Source organism: Ahaetulla prasina, chromosome 2, assembly GCF_028640845.1.
Source record: "Ahaetulla prasina isolate Xishuangbanna chromosome 2, ASM2864084v1, whole genome shotgun sequence".
NCBI classification, from domain to species: Eukaryota; Metazoa; Chordata; class Lepidosauria; order Squamata; family Colubridae; genus Ahaetulla; species Ahaetulla prasina.
In genome coordinates this window covers 281,853,410-281,869,805 of record NC_080540.1, presented here as the reverse complement: position 1 = coordinate 281,869,805, position 16,396 = coordinate 281,853,410, and the positions used below count along the sequence as shown (strand labels likewise).

General features: G+C 39.2%; 1 protein-coding gene across 7 annotated transcripts in view; it reads right to left on the bottom strand.

Annotated features, from left to right (window-relative positions):
- PDZD2 (PDZ domain containing 2) overlaps positions 1-16,396 on the bottom strand; it is a 371,146-nt gene that overhangs the window by 75,822 nt on the left and 278,928 nt on the right. For all 7 annotated transcript variants that reach the window (XM_058170301.1, XM_058170304.1, XM_058170303.1 and 4 more), the window contains one exon: positions 14,067-14,228. In XM_058170301.1, the coding sequence (XP_058026284.1) occupies positions 14,067-14,228 (162 nt within the window). The remainder of the gene's footprint in view (positions 1-14,066; positions 14,229-16,396) is intronic.

The following is a 16,396-nucleotide window of genomic DNA, read 5'->3' as shown; positions in this document are numbered from 1 at the left end:
AATAACTAACTGTGAGCCCATCTGTACCAGGAGTTTTCCCCATTTTTAATTGTTTAATTACCAAAATAATTTCTTCCGAGGTTATAGGCCGATTCAATTCATCCGTTTGTTCTAAAGTTAAATTTTTAACCTTATATTCCTTCAAATAATTATCAATATCCCTATTCAATATATTATCTTTAAGATATAAATTTGTATAATATTCTAAAAAAGCTTTTTTAATTTTATCCTGTTGATATCTCTCTTTACCTTTGTATTCTATTTTTTCTATAGTACGTTGTTTTTGTCTTTTCCTTAAAGTATATGCTAACCACCTACCAGGTCTATTTGCGTTACAAAAAGTATTATGTTTGGCATATTGTATATTTGTTGCCACCTGATCAGCCATTATCATATTAAATTGGTTCTGTAGTAACTTTATTGCATCTTTAAGTTTTTGATCATGTGGATTATGTATTAATAATTGTTGTTTCTTATAAATTTCCTCTTCTAAATACCTACGCTGTCTTTGTTGCTTATTTCTCTGTCTATTATTAAGATATCTTAATAATTGTATATGTATTGTGTTTTATCTTTGGCTGTACACCGCCCTGAGTCCTTCGGGAGAAGGGCGGTATAAAAATTTAATAAATAAATAAATAAATAAATAAATAAATAAATAAATAAATAAATAAAAAAAACTTTCTAAACAATTTGGCGAACTGGTTGTTGGAAGAAATCATTAGGGCAGAGAACCGGTTGTTAAATTACTTGAATCCCACCACTGGCTATAAAGTGGGGGAAATGCACACAAAGAACCGAACACAGTTTTGCCAGGAGAAAAATAACAACAAAGACTCAAAGAGAAAGCATTCTTGATTTCCCCACTCGTGCCAAAAATGTACAGTGTGTTGTATACACTGCAGCTTTTTTACTTCCCCCAAACCCCAGATATCATTCTGCTCTGAAAATAAACAGAAATCCTACCCATTAAGCTTCTACGAGTTTCTCATGGGCCCCAGTTTGTAATCTTTGGCTGCCACAGCCCACTGAAAATGCATGGTGTTTTTTTTCTTTAATTTTATTTTTTGCCTAGCCATCAGTGACCAAACCCTTTTCACAAATTGCCCATCTGCCAAGACAGTAACCGTGCCATAGGAGGTAACTGACCCTCCAGGAAATTATGCCTGTTCAGTTCTGAATGCATATTGCTAATTAAAAACAGGATTTTAAAGAATTCGGAAAACCTGGCTGATTTTTCTCAAGAGGCAACTTTTCCAAGAACATTTTTTTTTTGTTCACAACAGGCCAGAAAGAAATTCAAAAGGTTTAGCCCGGTACCTACAATAATTTCATATGCATCTCATCACACAAACATATACACAAATGCACAAAAAGCCCCCTCCCCAGCTCCCTGCACACAGTTCACTGACTCTCTGTGAGATTCAGAAGGCAATTGTTTTTTGGTAGCAGAGTTATATTCTGCATCTATTCAGGATTTCTATTACATAAGGGGAGTAATGAGACTTAATCAGAGTTTATTTATTTTTCCTTGTGAAATGAAATGTTGGGCTTCCTCAGCTTAAAGAAAACAAAAAGACTATTGGTGTAGGATACGTACAATGATAATATTTACTTGGGAAAAAATAAGGAGAAACTTGAAAAAGGAGCAAATCTGACAAAGGTCCTTTGGGATAAAAAATATGATTGTTTATGGGTATAACTCTGTCTTACAAAAAACTCAACAAGAGAGAAGCCAAAAAATAAAAAAGTAATTAAATTAAATAAATCTAAAGACAGCTGAAATGGACTGTCCTTTACAAAAACGGAATGTATGGTTACTGAAGAATATGATAGATTTGTCTCTTATTATATCTGATGCATAGAACATAGATAAGGATTTTTTTTTAAATTCTCTCCCTGCGATATTAAACTCTGAAGTTACCCAAAGAAGCAGAATGTTCATAGATTGTAAAAATATACAAATAGAATGAGACTATTGCCTTATACACTGTAAGCCGCCCTGAGTCTTCGGAGAAGGGCGGGGTATAAATGTAAACAACAAAAAAACAAAAAACAAACAACAAAACAAGATTTGGAGTGGAAAACAGCATTTTAGCACAAAGAATTTACTCGAAAATGATATGGGGATAACTACAAACTGGAATGACTTAAAAGGGAGTTATAGAATTGTCCTGAAAAAGAACAATCGTTTGTTTGTTTGTATTTATTTATTTATTTATTAATGCATGAACCAAATATATAAGATATCTGAGCAGTGAAGAAAAAGTAACAAGCATCACCAGGTTCATTTATAGGTGGATGGTAGATCAATGGAATCTCTATGGAATCACATCCAGTCCATCAATCATCAATACTCCAAAGCCAGCAGCTATAACAATGTCTTCTAACTCCAGAATATGCTACCACTGCCCAGCATTAAAAAGAAAAATCCAATGTATGAGTTGGGCTATCAATTACCTAAATCATCTTAGCATGATGACCCTTAATTCCCAACCTACCCCAGACCAAGTAAAAAGCAGGTTGAAATTCTCCAGGACCATAAGTATAGGAATTTCCACTGCGAACCTGGCTAGGAAGTCAAGAAGCTCAATCAGAAAATGACAGGGAGGTTGTTACAAAAGCTGCAATCCCAACTGGTCTCTATAGAGATAGAGTTTCACAAATAGCTCAGGCGCTATAATCTGATGGCTAGATAGTAACTTGTGCAAATGTTATAAGATCAGTTGTTGGGGAAGATTTAGGACAGTGTTTCTCAACCATGTTGTCTGGAGAATTATGGGTATTTAAGCCCACCCATCTTAAAGTTGCTGAGGTTGAGAAACACCAGTTTAGGAATTGGAGAGGAGAGCTGCATTTACAGAATAATAGAGTTGGGAGGGACCTTGGAGGTCTTCTAATCCAACCCCCTGTTCAAACAGGAAGCCCTATACCATTTCAGACAAATGGTTGTCCAATCTCTTCTTAAAAACCTCCAGTGATGGAGCACCCACAACTTCTGGAGGCAAGCCATTCCACTGACTAATTGTTCTGTCAGGAAATTTCTCCTTAGTTCTAGGTTGCTTCTGTCCTTGATTAGTTTCCACCCATTGCTTCTTGTCCTACCTTCTGGTGCTTTGGAAAATAAGTTGACCTGCTCTTCTTTGTGGCAGCCCCTGAGATATTGGAATACTGCTATCATGTCACCCTTAGTCCTTCTTTTCATCAGACTAGACAAACCCAATTCCTGCAACCATTCTTCATACGTTATAGGGGGGACATGATAGCAGTGTTCCAATAACTCAGGGGCTGCCAGAAAGAAGAGGGAGTCAAGCTATTCTCCAAAGCACCTGAGGGCAGGACAAGAAGCAATGGATGGAAGCTAATCAAGGAGAGAAGCAACTGAGAACTAAGGAGAAATTTCCGGACAGAACAATTAATCAGTGGAACAACTTGCTTCCAGAAGTTGTGAATGCTCCAACACTGGAAATTTTTAAGAAGATGTTGGATAACCATTTGTCTGAAGTGGTGTAGGGTTTCCTGTTTGAACAGGGGGTTGGACTAAAATACCTCCAAGGTCCCTTCCAACTTTGTTATTCTATTCTATTCTATTCTATTCTATTCTATTCTATTCTATTCTATTCTATTCTATTCTATTCTATTCTATTCTATTCTATTCTATTCTATTCTATTCTGGCCTTCGGTCACCTAATCATCTTTGTTGCACTTCTCTATGCTCTTTCCAGATCTCTTTTATACCATGGCGACCAAAAGCTATTTCTAAATAGCTCTCGTGGTTAGGGAAATCCAAAACAAAACATTTTGGAGGGGCATTTAAAAATCTAAATTAAAAATCTCAGTGAATTGAAGCTTATTTAACCTTGGGCTACTTTCTCTGTCGGGGCAAAATAGAATGCAAAAGATATACGTGGCATATTAAGGGAACAGACTTTGGAAGCCTTACTAAATCCAACAGGAAAAAACAAACATTTTCATCCCTGCCTCTTTTAGAGACAAGTCATTACAGCTGTAGAGACCCTGTTGGGTGGCCCCTTGGACGCAGAACATAGCTCATCCTTTGCCTGGCAGGAGATACAGCAACTTTCCCCCAGCTCTCTTGCATACTTCATTTTTCATTGCTATATTGTGTGTGATACACTGGGGAAATGAAGGAATCAAGTAGCCTCTAATTGCTTTTAAGAAGGGCTTTCAAAGTTTTGGTGTGCTTTTTTAGCATTTCCACCTATTCAAATTACAAGGGACTTTTGATGATTGAATAGTTAACTCACTTCCTGATTTTTTTTTATCTTTTAACAGGCTTAGGAATAAAAGGTTCCCATATTTTCCTGTCCAAACAAAGGCCATTTTTCCCGCCAGAGATGTTTTAATCTCAGCCGTTAATTATTGTATTCCCCATTATTATACGTTACTTTTTCTTTAGATAGTTGATTATTAGTACTTATATTATGTATGACAGCTGGTCTGGTGTTGTTGTGAAAGACCCCGGGCTAGAAGCTAAGAAAGTGTCAGTTCTTGTCTTGTCTTTGGCATGAAGCCAGCCGGGTGATCTTGGTCCAGTCATTGTCCTTCAGCCCTGGAAGAAGTAAATGGCAAACTATTTCTGAAAAAGCTGCCAGGAAAACGGCATGAATTTGTCCAGACAATCACCAGGAGTCAACACTGACTTGAAGGATATACTGTATTTTTCGGATTATAGGACGCACCGGAGTATAAAACGCACCTAGATTTCGAAGAGGAAAACAAGAAAAAAAAAGTTTTTGGCCTCCATGCGTCCAGTTTTTGCCCTCCCCGGCCCCCAGGAGCACTCTGTAGGCCGCCCAAACCCTCTGCGCATCCCGTTTTTGCCAAAAATGAGCCCGGTTTTGGCAAAAATGGGACGCGGGGGGGGGGAGTTTTGAGAAGCCAAAAACAGGTCCATATTCGGTCTATAAGATGCACAGACATTTCCACCCACTTTTTTTGGTGGGGGGGGAAGTGTGTCTTATAGTCCGAAAAATACAGTGTTTTACTAATAGAAGAAAATATTTGTAGCTCGTGGTTGAACTGTGAGGTCCTTGGTGCTCTCTGAGCTTGGTTGTTTTCTAGCACTGGTGGGTTTCATTACCCACTGATGGGTTTCATTACCCATCTAGCACTGGTGATGTTACCTAGTTGGGTAATGAAATGCCTGCAAGGAAACAACCAAGCTCAGAGAGCACCAAAGACCCCACAGATATATGTGTGCCAGTCACAGTGATTTGCCAACTTTAGTCCTCAATTCATGGCCCTGCCCCAAGTAGAACTTGGGCATAATTTGGGGTGGGTGGGTGTCCTCTTAGACTCCTCCTCAATGAAAAATGGCAGCCATGGCCAAGAGGACTGTAGTCTAAATCAGGGGTCTCCAACCTCGGCAACTTTAAGCCTGGAGGACTTCAACTCCCAGAATACCCCACCCAGCTTTGAATTCTGGGAGTTGAAGTCCTCCAGGCTTAAAGTTGCCAAGGTTGGAGACCCCTGGTCTAAATCAAGTCTGGGTATGTGCCAGAAGGGCCTTCTCGCCTCACAATCATGCCCTGTGATAGCCTCCTACACCTTCTATTGTAGAAGGACTACTTTAATGTGATTTTTTGCTCCCTGGGTTGCAATGATGCTAGATATCCAGGATCAAATTCAAGGTTTTGATGGTCATCTATAAAGCCCTTCATAGCTTGGGTCCTAGTCAGCTATAGGACTGCCTTTGCTCTGTTGTTTCTGCGCAGTCAATAAGAACTGGAAGACCTGGTGCACTTCAGCTCCAGCTGTAAAGCGTTATGAGATATCCCTTTCCAGTGGAACCTGAAGGATCTGCTCCCCAATTGCTGATGGTTGATATGCTTGGTTTTCTCCTTCCCAGTGGATACCATTGTAGGAAGTTAGCACCCACCCACCCTCCTAGAAGAATGAAATATTTTAGAAAATATTTAAAAAGGCAGAATATATTTCCCTGGATGAGAAATGGAGAAACATGTTTTAAAGACAAAGCAGCTCCCTGCAACTTCCTGCCACCCCCCACCAACTTTGTCAATGGGCCATTAAAGCCTCAGCCAAGCTCACTCATTTCCCCCCACCTTTGTCAATGGGTCAGAGGTAGAAACTCATTCTCCCCACCTTTGTCAATGGGCCATCATCTGCAACATAATAGGACCTATCTAGCAACTGAAACTCACCACATGACACCTGGGAAGATTACATCAGCCAGCAAGGCTAGCTAAGACCCCCACCCCCTGGGAGTCTGACAACCAATCAGGATACTCTTCCTGTGCCCCAGAAAGTTCAAAGCTCAGAAAAAGCATAAAGCCAGGGAGCGCACAGGATCTCATCCCTTTTCTATTCAGGAACTCAAGCCATGTGATCCTGATCACCATTAAACCATCTTTCCAAGCAGCCTCCATGTTTCCAATGTCTTTGTCCCCACTTGGAACTGAACCCAGATGGATATTTCTTCCAACACCATTAAGTCTTCTGATCCTATCTGGTTTTAGGTATTACTTATCTGATGCTTTTAACAGTAAGCTGAAGCTACCCAGAATCACTCCATGGTTGAATTATGACAAAAGGCAAGAAATGCATAAATAAATAAGCCTAGTAAAACATATAAACTCTGCACCTAAGGGTAAAAAGTTCCAGGGAGTGAACGTGTCAGTTTGCCTTTGGGTAAACTGTTATAGGGTGATTGGCTGCATTTATTTCGACAGTTTTGCTCCCTTTTCATTCTTTAATAAAAAGAAGGACTAGGGGTGACATGATAGCATGTTCCGATATCTCAGGGGTTGCCACAAAGAAGACAACTCACTGTATGATTGGATGCATTTAATGAGGAACCTAACTTCTGTACATTACACAAGAAAATTCCCATTGGGCAGCTTTATTCGAAGTGCAGCAATCTTATTTGCTAAAAGTTTGCCCTATGCATTACTCCACATAATTAGTTCCATACTGTACATGTATTTTTACAGAGGCAACTATATCAGAAGGTAGGCAGTCAGAAATAAATAATTTTGAAAAATGCAATCTATTCAGTGAAAATTAGTGGCCTGGGGAGAGTTAAGATAATACGACTGGTTCCTGTCGAATATAAAATACACAGCAAAATTCTTTGCCTTTTGTATAAATCAATGGTTGCTATTTTAAAACAGTGTTAAATGATACATGGATATCTTAGAATTGTCAACACCTGCAGCAACATTATACTGTATTTTATTTATTTTTTTGCAATTCCACACGGAAGGAAAATGTGGTTTTCCCGCTATCATTTTGTGATCAGAGCTTTTTCCATGAGCAGATCTGAATCTCAAGATTGATTATTCATATGATTAATTTTGAAAATATGCCATTATTATTTGCAAAGTTGTATTAACTGGATGGCCAAAGGCCAAGTTGGTTAAGAGTTACAGTAGCTAAAGTCCAATACATTTGGAAGGTAAGAAAATCTCAAGGCATGGGGCCAGGCTAGCCCAGAATAGCAAAATTAGAAAATGCCACAAGCAACTGACACTTAAAAATATACTACGCATTACATTAATAAGTTAACATTTATTGATTTTTAAAGGCATCCAAAATTGGTTGCTTAATGGTAGAGATAGCAGCATGAATAATCTACAGTAAATTGGCACTGTATCTTAGTTGTTTAAATCAGTCTCCTGAAATAAAAATTGGGGAAAATCTGGACTCGATATTGCCATGTTTTGTGTTATCCCAAAGATGCTTTTTAAAAAGGCAATTGGACTTTCTCATTTTTCCTTGAAGACATTTCACTTCTCATCCAAGAAGCTTCTTCAGTTCTGATTGAATGGTGGAGAATGGAAGGATTTATATTCCTTTTAGTCATCTGGTCTGTTTTCTTTCTCACAAAGGCTGCTAACGGCCAGAGGACTGCAAAGAATATAAATCCTTGCATTCTTCCATTCTGCACCATTCAGTCAGAACTGAAGAAGCTTCTTAGACGAGAAGCAAAAGGTCTTCAAGGGAAAACAAGAAAGTCTAGTTGCCTTTTGAAAAAGTACCTTTGGGATAATCATGACCTGGACAACGGAGAATTTCTATAGATACGTTTTGGGTACTACTAAAAGAAAAAAAAAAGAACTCGCTAGTTTAGGGAAGGGGTATCAAACTCAAGGCCTGGGGGCTGGATCTGGCCCACGGGATGCTTAAATCTGGCCCATGGGGCTGCCCAGGAAACAGTCAAGGACTGGCCTGCGGTGCCTCTGCCAGTGAAAATGGAGCTTGGGAGGGCTGCGGGCAGCCCTGTTTTCGCTGGCAGAGGGTTGCAGGAGGCAATTGTAGCCAAAAACAGAGCTTTGGAGCCCATTTTCACTGGCAGAGGGCTCGGGCCACCACAGGTGCCCCTGACATAAATGACATCGAGCTGGCCACACCCACCTTGGCCACGCCCACCCCTGCTCCCGAGGTCAAACACAACCCTGATGTGGCCCTCAATGAAATCGAGTTTGACACCCTGGTCTATTTATTTTATTTTATTTTATTTTATTTTATTTTATTTTATTTTATTTTATTTTATTTTATTTATTTTATTTTATTATTTTATTTTATTTTATTTATTTTATATTTTATTTTATTTATTTTATTTTATTTTATTTTATTATTTTATTATATTATTTTATTTTATTTTATTTTATTATTTTATTTTATTTTATTATTTTATTTTATTTTATTATTTTATTTTATTTTTTTATTTTGTCAAACACATACTAAACAATATATATAAGTATAAGAATGAAATAAACACCCAGAATGAATACAACCAAAGGGAATATTAGGACAGGAACGGTAGGCACACTGGTGCTCTTATGCACGTCCTTTAAGGTCTGTGGGGGGGCTCCATTTACAGCAGAAAAACCCAGCTTTTATACTAATAGCCTGGGATATGGCAGAGGCAAGAGTGGTGGGCAGGGCTGGGTGGTGGATGCAGCTGATGGCAGCAGGTAGGTAGGCAGCCAAAAGGGCAGAGAAGAGGAGACCCAGGTGGATGGGTAGTTGGAAGTGAAGGCAGTCCCTTACTTCCATCCTTGGTTGGTTTGGATCCAGATGGGTCCTCACCTAATGGCGATGTGGAATTCACTCAATGAAAGCAGCTTGAATTGCTGGAAATGCCATCGCTAAGCAGAGCAATTACATGAAGTTTCATTTAAAATCCTCATTGCTTAGCATTGGAGTTGCTCATCCCAGTTAGGGTCATTAAGTGAAGATTACCACTAGTTTCTAAGCTATAGAGAAAACATAATGAACGGTGTGTGTGTGTGTGTGTGTGTGTGGAATAGTTCATATCAAGTTCAAGTAGTGGTGAGTTCACGAATAAACCTTTCACATTTTCTGGGTGGTCATAGGGAATTCTTTTATCAGTTCTTATTTTTCTATTCAGCTCTAACTGACTCAGCTACAAAAAAGGCTGACCCACCTTAACCCTTGCCAAGGTTAGTATGTTGTCTGAATCAGTGGTGAAATGTAAAATTTGTTACTACTGGTTCTGTGGGCGTGGCTTGGGGGGGTAATGTGACTGGGTGGGTGTGGCCAACTTTTTAAAAATTTTATTTTAAAAGCATTTTTTCTACAACCTCTTCGGCCGAAGAAGTTGTAAAAAGTGCTTTTAAAAGGCTCTGACGATCCCAGCTGAGTTGCCTGATCGTCAGAGGCTTTTTTTTTTTTAACTTTTAAAAGCATTTTTTTGGCTGAAGAAAAAATCCTTTTAAAAGTAAAAAAAAACCCAAAAAACCCAACCTCTGATGATCGTGCGGCTCAGCTGGGCATGGAGGAGGCAGGGATTTTTGCTACCGGTTCTCTGAACCACCCGCCACGACCGCTACCGGATCGGTCCCCCTGGTCTGAATGCAACTGAATGTGTTAAGCAGGTTCTTCAAAGACAATTACAGGTAGTCCTCAGCTTACAACAGTTCATTTAATGACCATTCAAAGTTACCCCGGCACTGAAAAAAGTGACCTATGGCCATTTTTCACAGTTACAACCTTTGTAGCATCCCCATGATCATGTGATCAAAATTCAGATGCTTGGCAACTGGTTCATACTTACCACCATTGCTGTGTCCTGGGGTCAAGTGATCATCTTTTGCAACCTTTTGACAAGCAGAGTCAATGGGGGAAGCCAGATTCACTTAACAACCAGGTTACTAACTTATCAACTGCAGTGATTCACTTAACAACTGCGGCAAGAAAGGTCATAAAATGGGGCAAACCCCAAATGTCTGACTGAACAACAGAAATTTTTGGGTTTAGCTGTGGTCATAAGTTGAGGACTACCTATATTGTCTTAACAATTTATTTATTGATTTAGGTATTTCTTTATTAAATTCATATGCTGTTCATCTCGCTGCAATGTAATTCTGCGTATATACAAGTCAATCTGCTGCACCACCAGTGACCTATTTTCTGGAAGAATAGGCAGGTGCTACCTCTTAGCTGGGCATAAATCTATTCAATTACTCAATTATAAAATTTTAATGCTTGGACTTTAATATTTTATTGTAATTATAGACTTGCCTTTCAGATTCTGATTCAATTAGACAGTTAGATCCAATTTGTGCTTTCAGATATGTGCTTGCTCTATTGTACCTCATTCTCTGAACTAACAGAGTGATTCCTGTAAACCCCTGTGGGTTGATCTGTCTCCCTGGGCAGTTTCATTTCTACACAAAATGTGAAGAAAGTTGTCTTACAGGGTGGAACCACTAATCCCCTAACTCAACATTGTCAATACTGCAGTAGCTGACCAAGGTTTAAAATCCTAATAGCTGTTGACATTTTGGGGAGCTTTTTGTTCTACTTTGTTACGGAATGTGACTGAACCAGAATAAAGCTAGAAAGGACCTTGGAGGTCTTCTAGTCCAACCCCCTCCTCAAACAGGAGACCCTATACCCGTGATGGCGAACCTGGACCGCCTACTGCCGCCAATAGCCTCCCATCGACCTGTGTGCTCCCACAGGGAGGGTCTCCTCGGGGTGCCGTCAGCTAAACAATGTCGGCTGGCGGCCCCCAGGGGAAGAGCCTTCTCTGTTGGGGCACCTACCCTATGGAACGAACTGTCTCTGGGGCTACGCCTTCTTCCCGACCTCCGGGCCTTTAAGTGCGAGCTCAAGACTTTTTTGTTTCAACGAGCAGGGTTGGCCTAAGAGTAATTTTTAATTGAGTTGTTTTATTTCTTGTTATTTTAATATTCGACCTTATGGTTTCAGATTTTTAAATTTCAAATATTGTGTTTTAATTTCTGCATATGTCTTTTTAACTTGGCTGTAAACCGCCCTGAGTCTTCGGAGAAGAGCGGTATAGAAATGTAAATAATAAATAAATAATAAAATAAATCCCACAGGTGGCACGCAGCACCCTCTCTGTGGGCACACGAGCAGTCACCCCAGTTCAGTTCTGCCGCACATGTGTGCATGCCTCCCACCGGCCAGCTGGTCATCGGGTCTCTGCCGCGCATAAATGGGGGCCCGCACGCATGCACGGGGGTGTGGGATGGGGCAGGGCATGTGCAGGGGGCTACACGTGCACATGCAGGGGGCATGTGGGGGGCCCACGTGCACATGCGCAGGGTGGGGCACAGAGGCGAGGACCATGCGCGCATTGCATTTTGGGGGTTTGGGCATGCGTGCTTTCGCTTTGGCCACTCAGTCCGGAAAAGGTTAGCTATCACTGCCCTATACCATTTCAGTCTTGTGGCTGTTCAGTTTTTTCTTAAAAGCCACTTATTTTATCTGCCTAGTTATTAATTCACTCACTTTATTGTTCTAATTACAAGTCTCCTGTCTTCAAATTCTTATACTAGTCACCTGATCTCTCCCAAACACATCCTAACCTTTAAAGGCTTGTATATGCACCAGAAACACTACACTATACACTGGGGGGGAAAACTATTAAGAAAATAAGTTACGACACTTTGCAAGGAGATCAACTCTCTATTCCTCATAAAAGCAGCTGCTGCTCTTTTGCTCTGTACAAATCTGAAAAAGATGCAGCTCCTTTAAAGGGCTGTTTCATCTGTGTTTTTTAATGCGATTCTTAAAGAAGCCTTTAAAAAGATGTGACTCTTTAATGAGCAGCAGAAAAATAACTGCATAAATACCCAAGCACTTCTTCTGATCATTTTCCAAGCATGCTTAACCCTACAAATAGATGGCTAAAGTGGTTAATATAAATAAAGCTAGGTTCCTTATCTTAATTTATTCCTCTATGGTTAGATATGTTTTATCCTCCAGCTCTAACCCCTTCAATTACCCAAAGCTATCTTGCTCTCTTTTGCATTTCTGCCCATAGTCCCTTGCTTGGAATTTGAAATGGCTACAAGCAATTACATATTATAAGGAAAGAGGATATTGGGCCAGACAGGTCTCCAAACTGATCAAATGGGGGCTTCCATATCTTCATAGGTGCAGTTTAATTCTTTGGAGCAGGGGTTTCTATAGTATTTACCTCAAACTGAATAGCTCCAGATGGTAATTGATAAATAAATCACTAAAACAGCCATCAAGAGCAGATCCAGAATCAATATATTGCACAAAGAATGAAGTAAGAAGAAGCTAAGAAAGAAACTGACGTATTTATACAAAGTACAATATCTTCTACAAAGGTCACAAGGAGTTCATTGGGAGTTTGGCTAAAATGAAATATGAAATATGAAAGTAATCCACCGTGACACACCAAAGTCCAATCACTGAAAGTCAATAAACGTTGGTTTAAGTGGACTGAAATGGAATTGTGCTTATCTGCTCCCTTCCTCTTCTAGTCAAATTAAACCAGTTTCTTTTGTGAAGGAGAACTGTGGTTGATGCTGGACATTTTTCATTATGCTTTATAAAAGAACAAGAGCATTGTCAATCTTGATCTAATAAGCCATCATGGTTTATTTAGCAAAGAACATTATGTCTGAATTATTATTATTTTTTAGTAAATTGCCATGATAGTCTTTCTGAAGAAAGCAAAATATGATTCTCTGATAAACCTCTAAAGCAGCTGCAATTGCTAAAAGAAATGACCAACATGTTAATTAATATTTGTTCAAATAATATGCCGGTGTTGTGATAAATGTTATTTGACTTGCAATTTTGAACAAGCTTATATCATTCGCATTTCCTAAATTAATATGCAGATTTATCTCAATTTTCTGATACAAGGCTCCATACAGTTCACAGAGAAACAATACATACCCCCAAGCATGTGTACATATACATAAATAAAATTTTCCTGTTCTTTAAACAAAGAAGAATTTGAATGGAATTGACTTGTAAAGAAAAGTATCTTTTCAATAGAAGTTGACTCCTCCTTATGATGTCACGGAGACATCTATGTAGCTTTGCTGACAACATTACAAAAGTGATTTGTCCAGTGGTGAAATCCAATTTTTTTTTACTACTGGTTCTGTGGTCATGGCTTGGTGGGCACGGTGTGGCTTGGTGGGCATGGCAGGGGAAGGATGCTGCAAAATCCCCATTCCCTCCCCACTCCTTGTGGGAGGATATTGCAAAATTTCCATTCCCACCCCACTCTGGGACCATCCAAAGGTGTTATTTGCTGGTTCTCCAAACTACTCAAAATTTCTGCTACCGGTTCTCCAGAACCTGCTGGATTTCACCCCTGGATTTGTCACTGCCTTCATCCAGAGGGTTTTTCAATTTCCCAGTTTAGTCTACAAACCTGGCTTGTAATGGTAACCAAGTAGTAACCATTTTCAACTTTTTGGTTTGGGAGACCAGCCCGTTTAGCTTTTTGAGACCAACCCAAGTGATATTTTTAGCTACGCAAAGCTGAGTTGGGCAGGGCATATCCCAATATGGTTTCCTGTGAAAGTTCATACTTATCATCCCAAAGGTGCTTTTTCCAAATGACAAAGTGGACTTTCTTGTTTTTTTTGGTTTTTTTTGAAAACGTTTCACTTCTCATCCAAGAAGCATCTTCTGTTCTTGGATGAGAAACGAAACATTTTCAAGGAGAAAAAAAACCAAGAAAGTCTTTTGGAAAAGCACCTTCGGAACAACCATGACCTGGATGGATTGAGAACCTTCACAGACATCATACTTACAGGTTCCAGGACTCCTGACTCTGGGGCTTTTCCATCCTCTTCTTCCGGTGCTTCATTCTCCTTATTGTCAATCCAGGTGGCCGTATCCTGAGCAGAACAAGTGCTAATTAGATCTGGCAAACTTGTAGATGGATAATGAAGGACATCTTCTTCTGCTCCTTCCTACAAGAAGGGAAGAATGATAGGCGCCATTACACATTATGAGTATATTCATTCAATAGTTAGTACAGCTACCCTATAAAGTAAGCATCACATTATAGATAATGATCATTTGCCAAGATTTCCCTTGGAAAAGGGAAATGCGGTAATACTGGAAAGAGGGTATTTTTCTTTTTAAAAAGTTAATTTCCATCTTTGATGCACCTGAGGAGGTCATTGGCCATGTTGAAGAATGAATTAGCTCAGGGGTCTCCAACCTTGGCAACTTTAAGACTTGTGGACTTTAACTCCCAGAATTTCTCAGCCAGCAAAACAAAGCAAAGCTGGCTGAGGAACTCTGGGAGTTGAAGTCCACAAATCTTAAAGTTGCCAAGGTTGGAGAGCCCTGAATTAGCCCATTCAAACATAAAAAAAGTCCTTGCTTAGTGACTGTTCGCAATTGTGATAAAAAAGGTAATTGTGTGACTAATTCCTGCATTTATGATATTTACACAGCAAAGCAAAACCGAAGTAAGATCATAAGCACAATCATGGTTTCACTTAGTGACTGCTTCACTTAATAATCTAATTGTTGGTCCCAGTTGTGGTCCTAAATAAGGACTACCTATAATCCTTTCATACTTGTAGGCAACCTATTTCCATAATCTCAACATTTTGTTGTAAGCTAGGTGAGATGGGCACCACATAAATTTCATAAATAAGCAACAGCTTCCTGTCAAAATAATTGCTTTTCATATAATTGCCATGGAGTAGATTTCCAGCCACCCACTTTGCTATTTCTAAAATATTTTAGCTGGTTTTATAAATAGGTTTTTTTGGGGGGAAAGTTACTCTAGGATAAGGGAATTGAAAGACTGCATCTGAAGGAGTGGATATCTTAACTAGAGGGAAACCATTGTTTCCAGTATTACTAGCCAAACATTCACAGCTCTTTTCCAATCAGTAAATTCACCATACAGTATGACTGAGAATTGTCTTTTCCATGGATTCCATTTGACAAATGCCATTCAGAGTCAACAGCTGATTCTCCAAGTGATGGGAGTTCACGAACCAAACGTGTTTGGGCAAAATACACTTTGGTTTCCCTTGCAAAAATGGATGTCACACTGCTTTTAATTAAGTTTACTTAGCTTTGCGCTTTTATTGCACAACTGACATAGAACTGATAAAATCCATATTGTTACCCATCCCAGTTGCAATAATAAAAGAAACGTATGCTTTTAGTTCACATAAAACATGTTTTGGCAGAGCTACTTCCTCCAAGATTTTAAGTCAGCTCCACAGAAGGTGTAAGTGCAGGAAGAATTTATGGAAAGATGGAGCAATTTGGCAATGAGCCAAACTCCATCAACTAAGAACAAGCTTACTGACAGCCATTCTAAATGGCTTTAACTGATACCAATCAGAGAGAAAAGCAAGGTGTTGCCAAATATGTTGGATAGTTAATAATTCCAACTGTTGCTGAAGTCACTTTAGTTTTGCACACCTTAAGACTTGTTCCACTAAACATGAATGCAATTGGATAATTGTTCAATTATAGGACTAGAATTTAAATTTATAGAGTCATCTATAGAGGCTCTCCAAACTTGACAACTTCAAGACATGGCTGGCTAAAGTATTCTGGGAGTTAAAGTTCAGAAGTCTTAAAGTTGCCAAGGTTAGAAACTCATGATCTACAATACATATCAGTTCTGAAAATGTACTCGAACAACTGAAATTATTTTTATTGTCTGTTTCAAGGATTGGGAATCTTTGACTTTCTAGCTGTTTTTGAACTATAGTTATCATCATTCCTGATAATCAGCCAACCTGATGTAAGAGGTCAACAATAGCTATCTGCTGGTTTCCCATTCCCTGAGTTGTCTCATCACAAGATAGTAAGCACCTTCTCAGAAAGTCATAGTAGGATTCAATCAATCCTACATATGGCATGATATGGTTGATCAGATGCCTACAGAACAGGGAAATGGAGCTTCGACCTGGCTAAAGATTGAACCAGATTTCTATGTCATGTTGAAGATGAACTCAAAATGCCTGGACTTATTGGAAGTTTCAGAATTTTTTAAAAAATAAAATGGATGCTTTAAACATCTGCAAGGTTTTAAAGCTTCCACTTTACTCTACAGTATGATATCCTGATTTTAAAAAGTGGTCTTATTCCACCTGCTGCC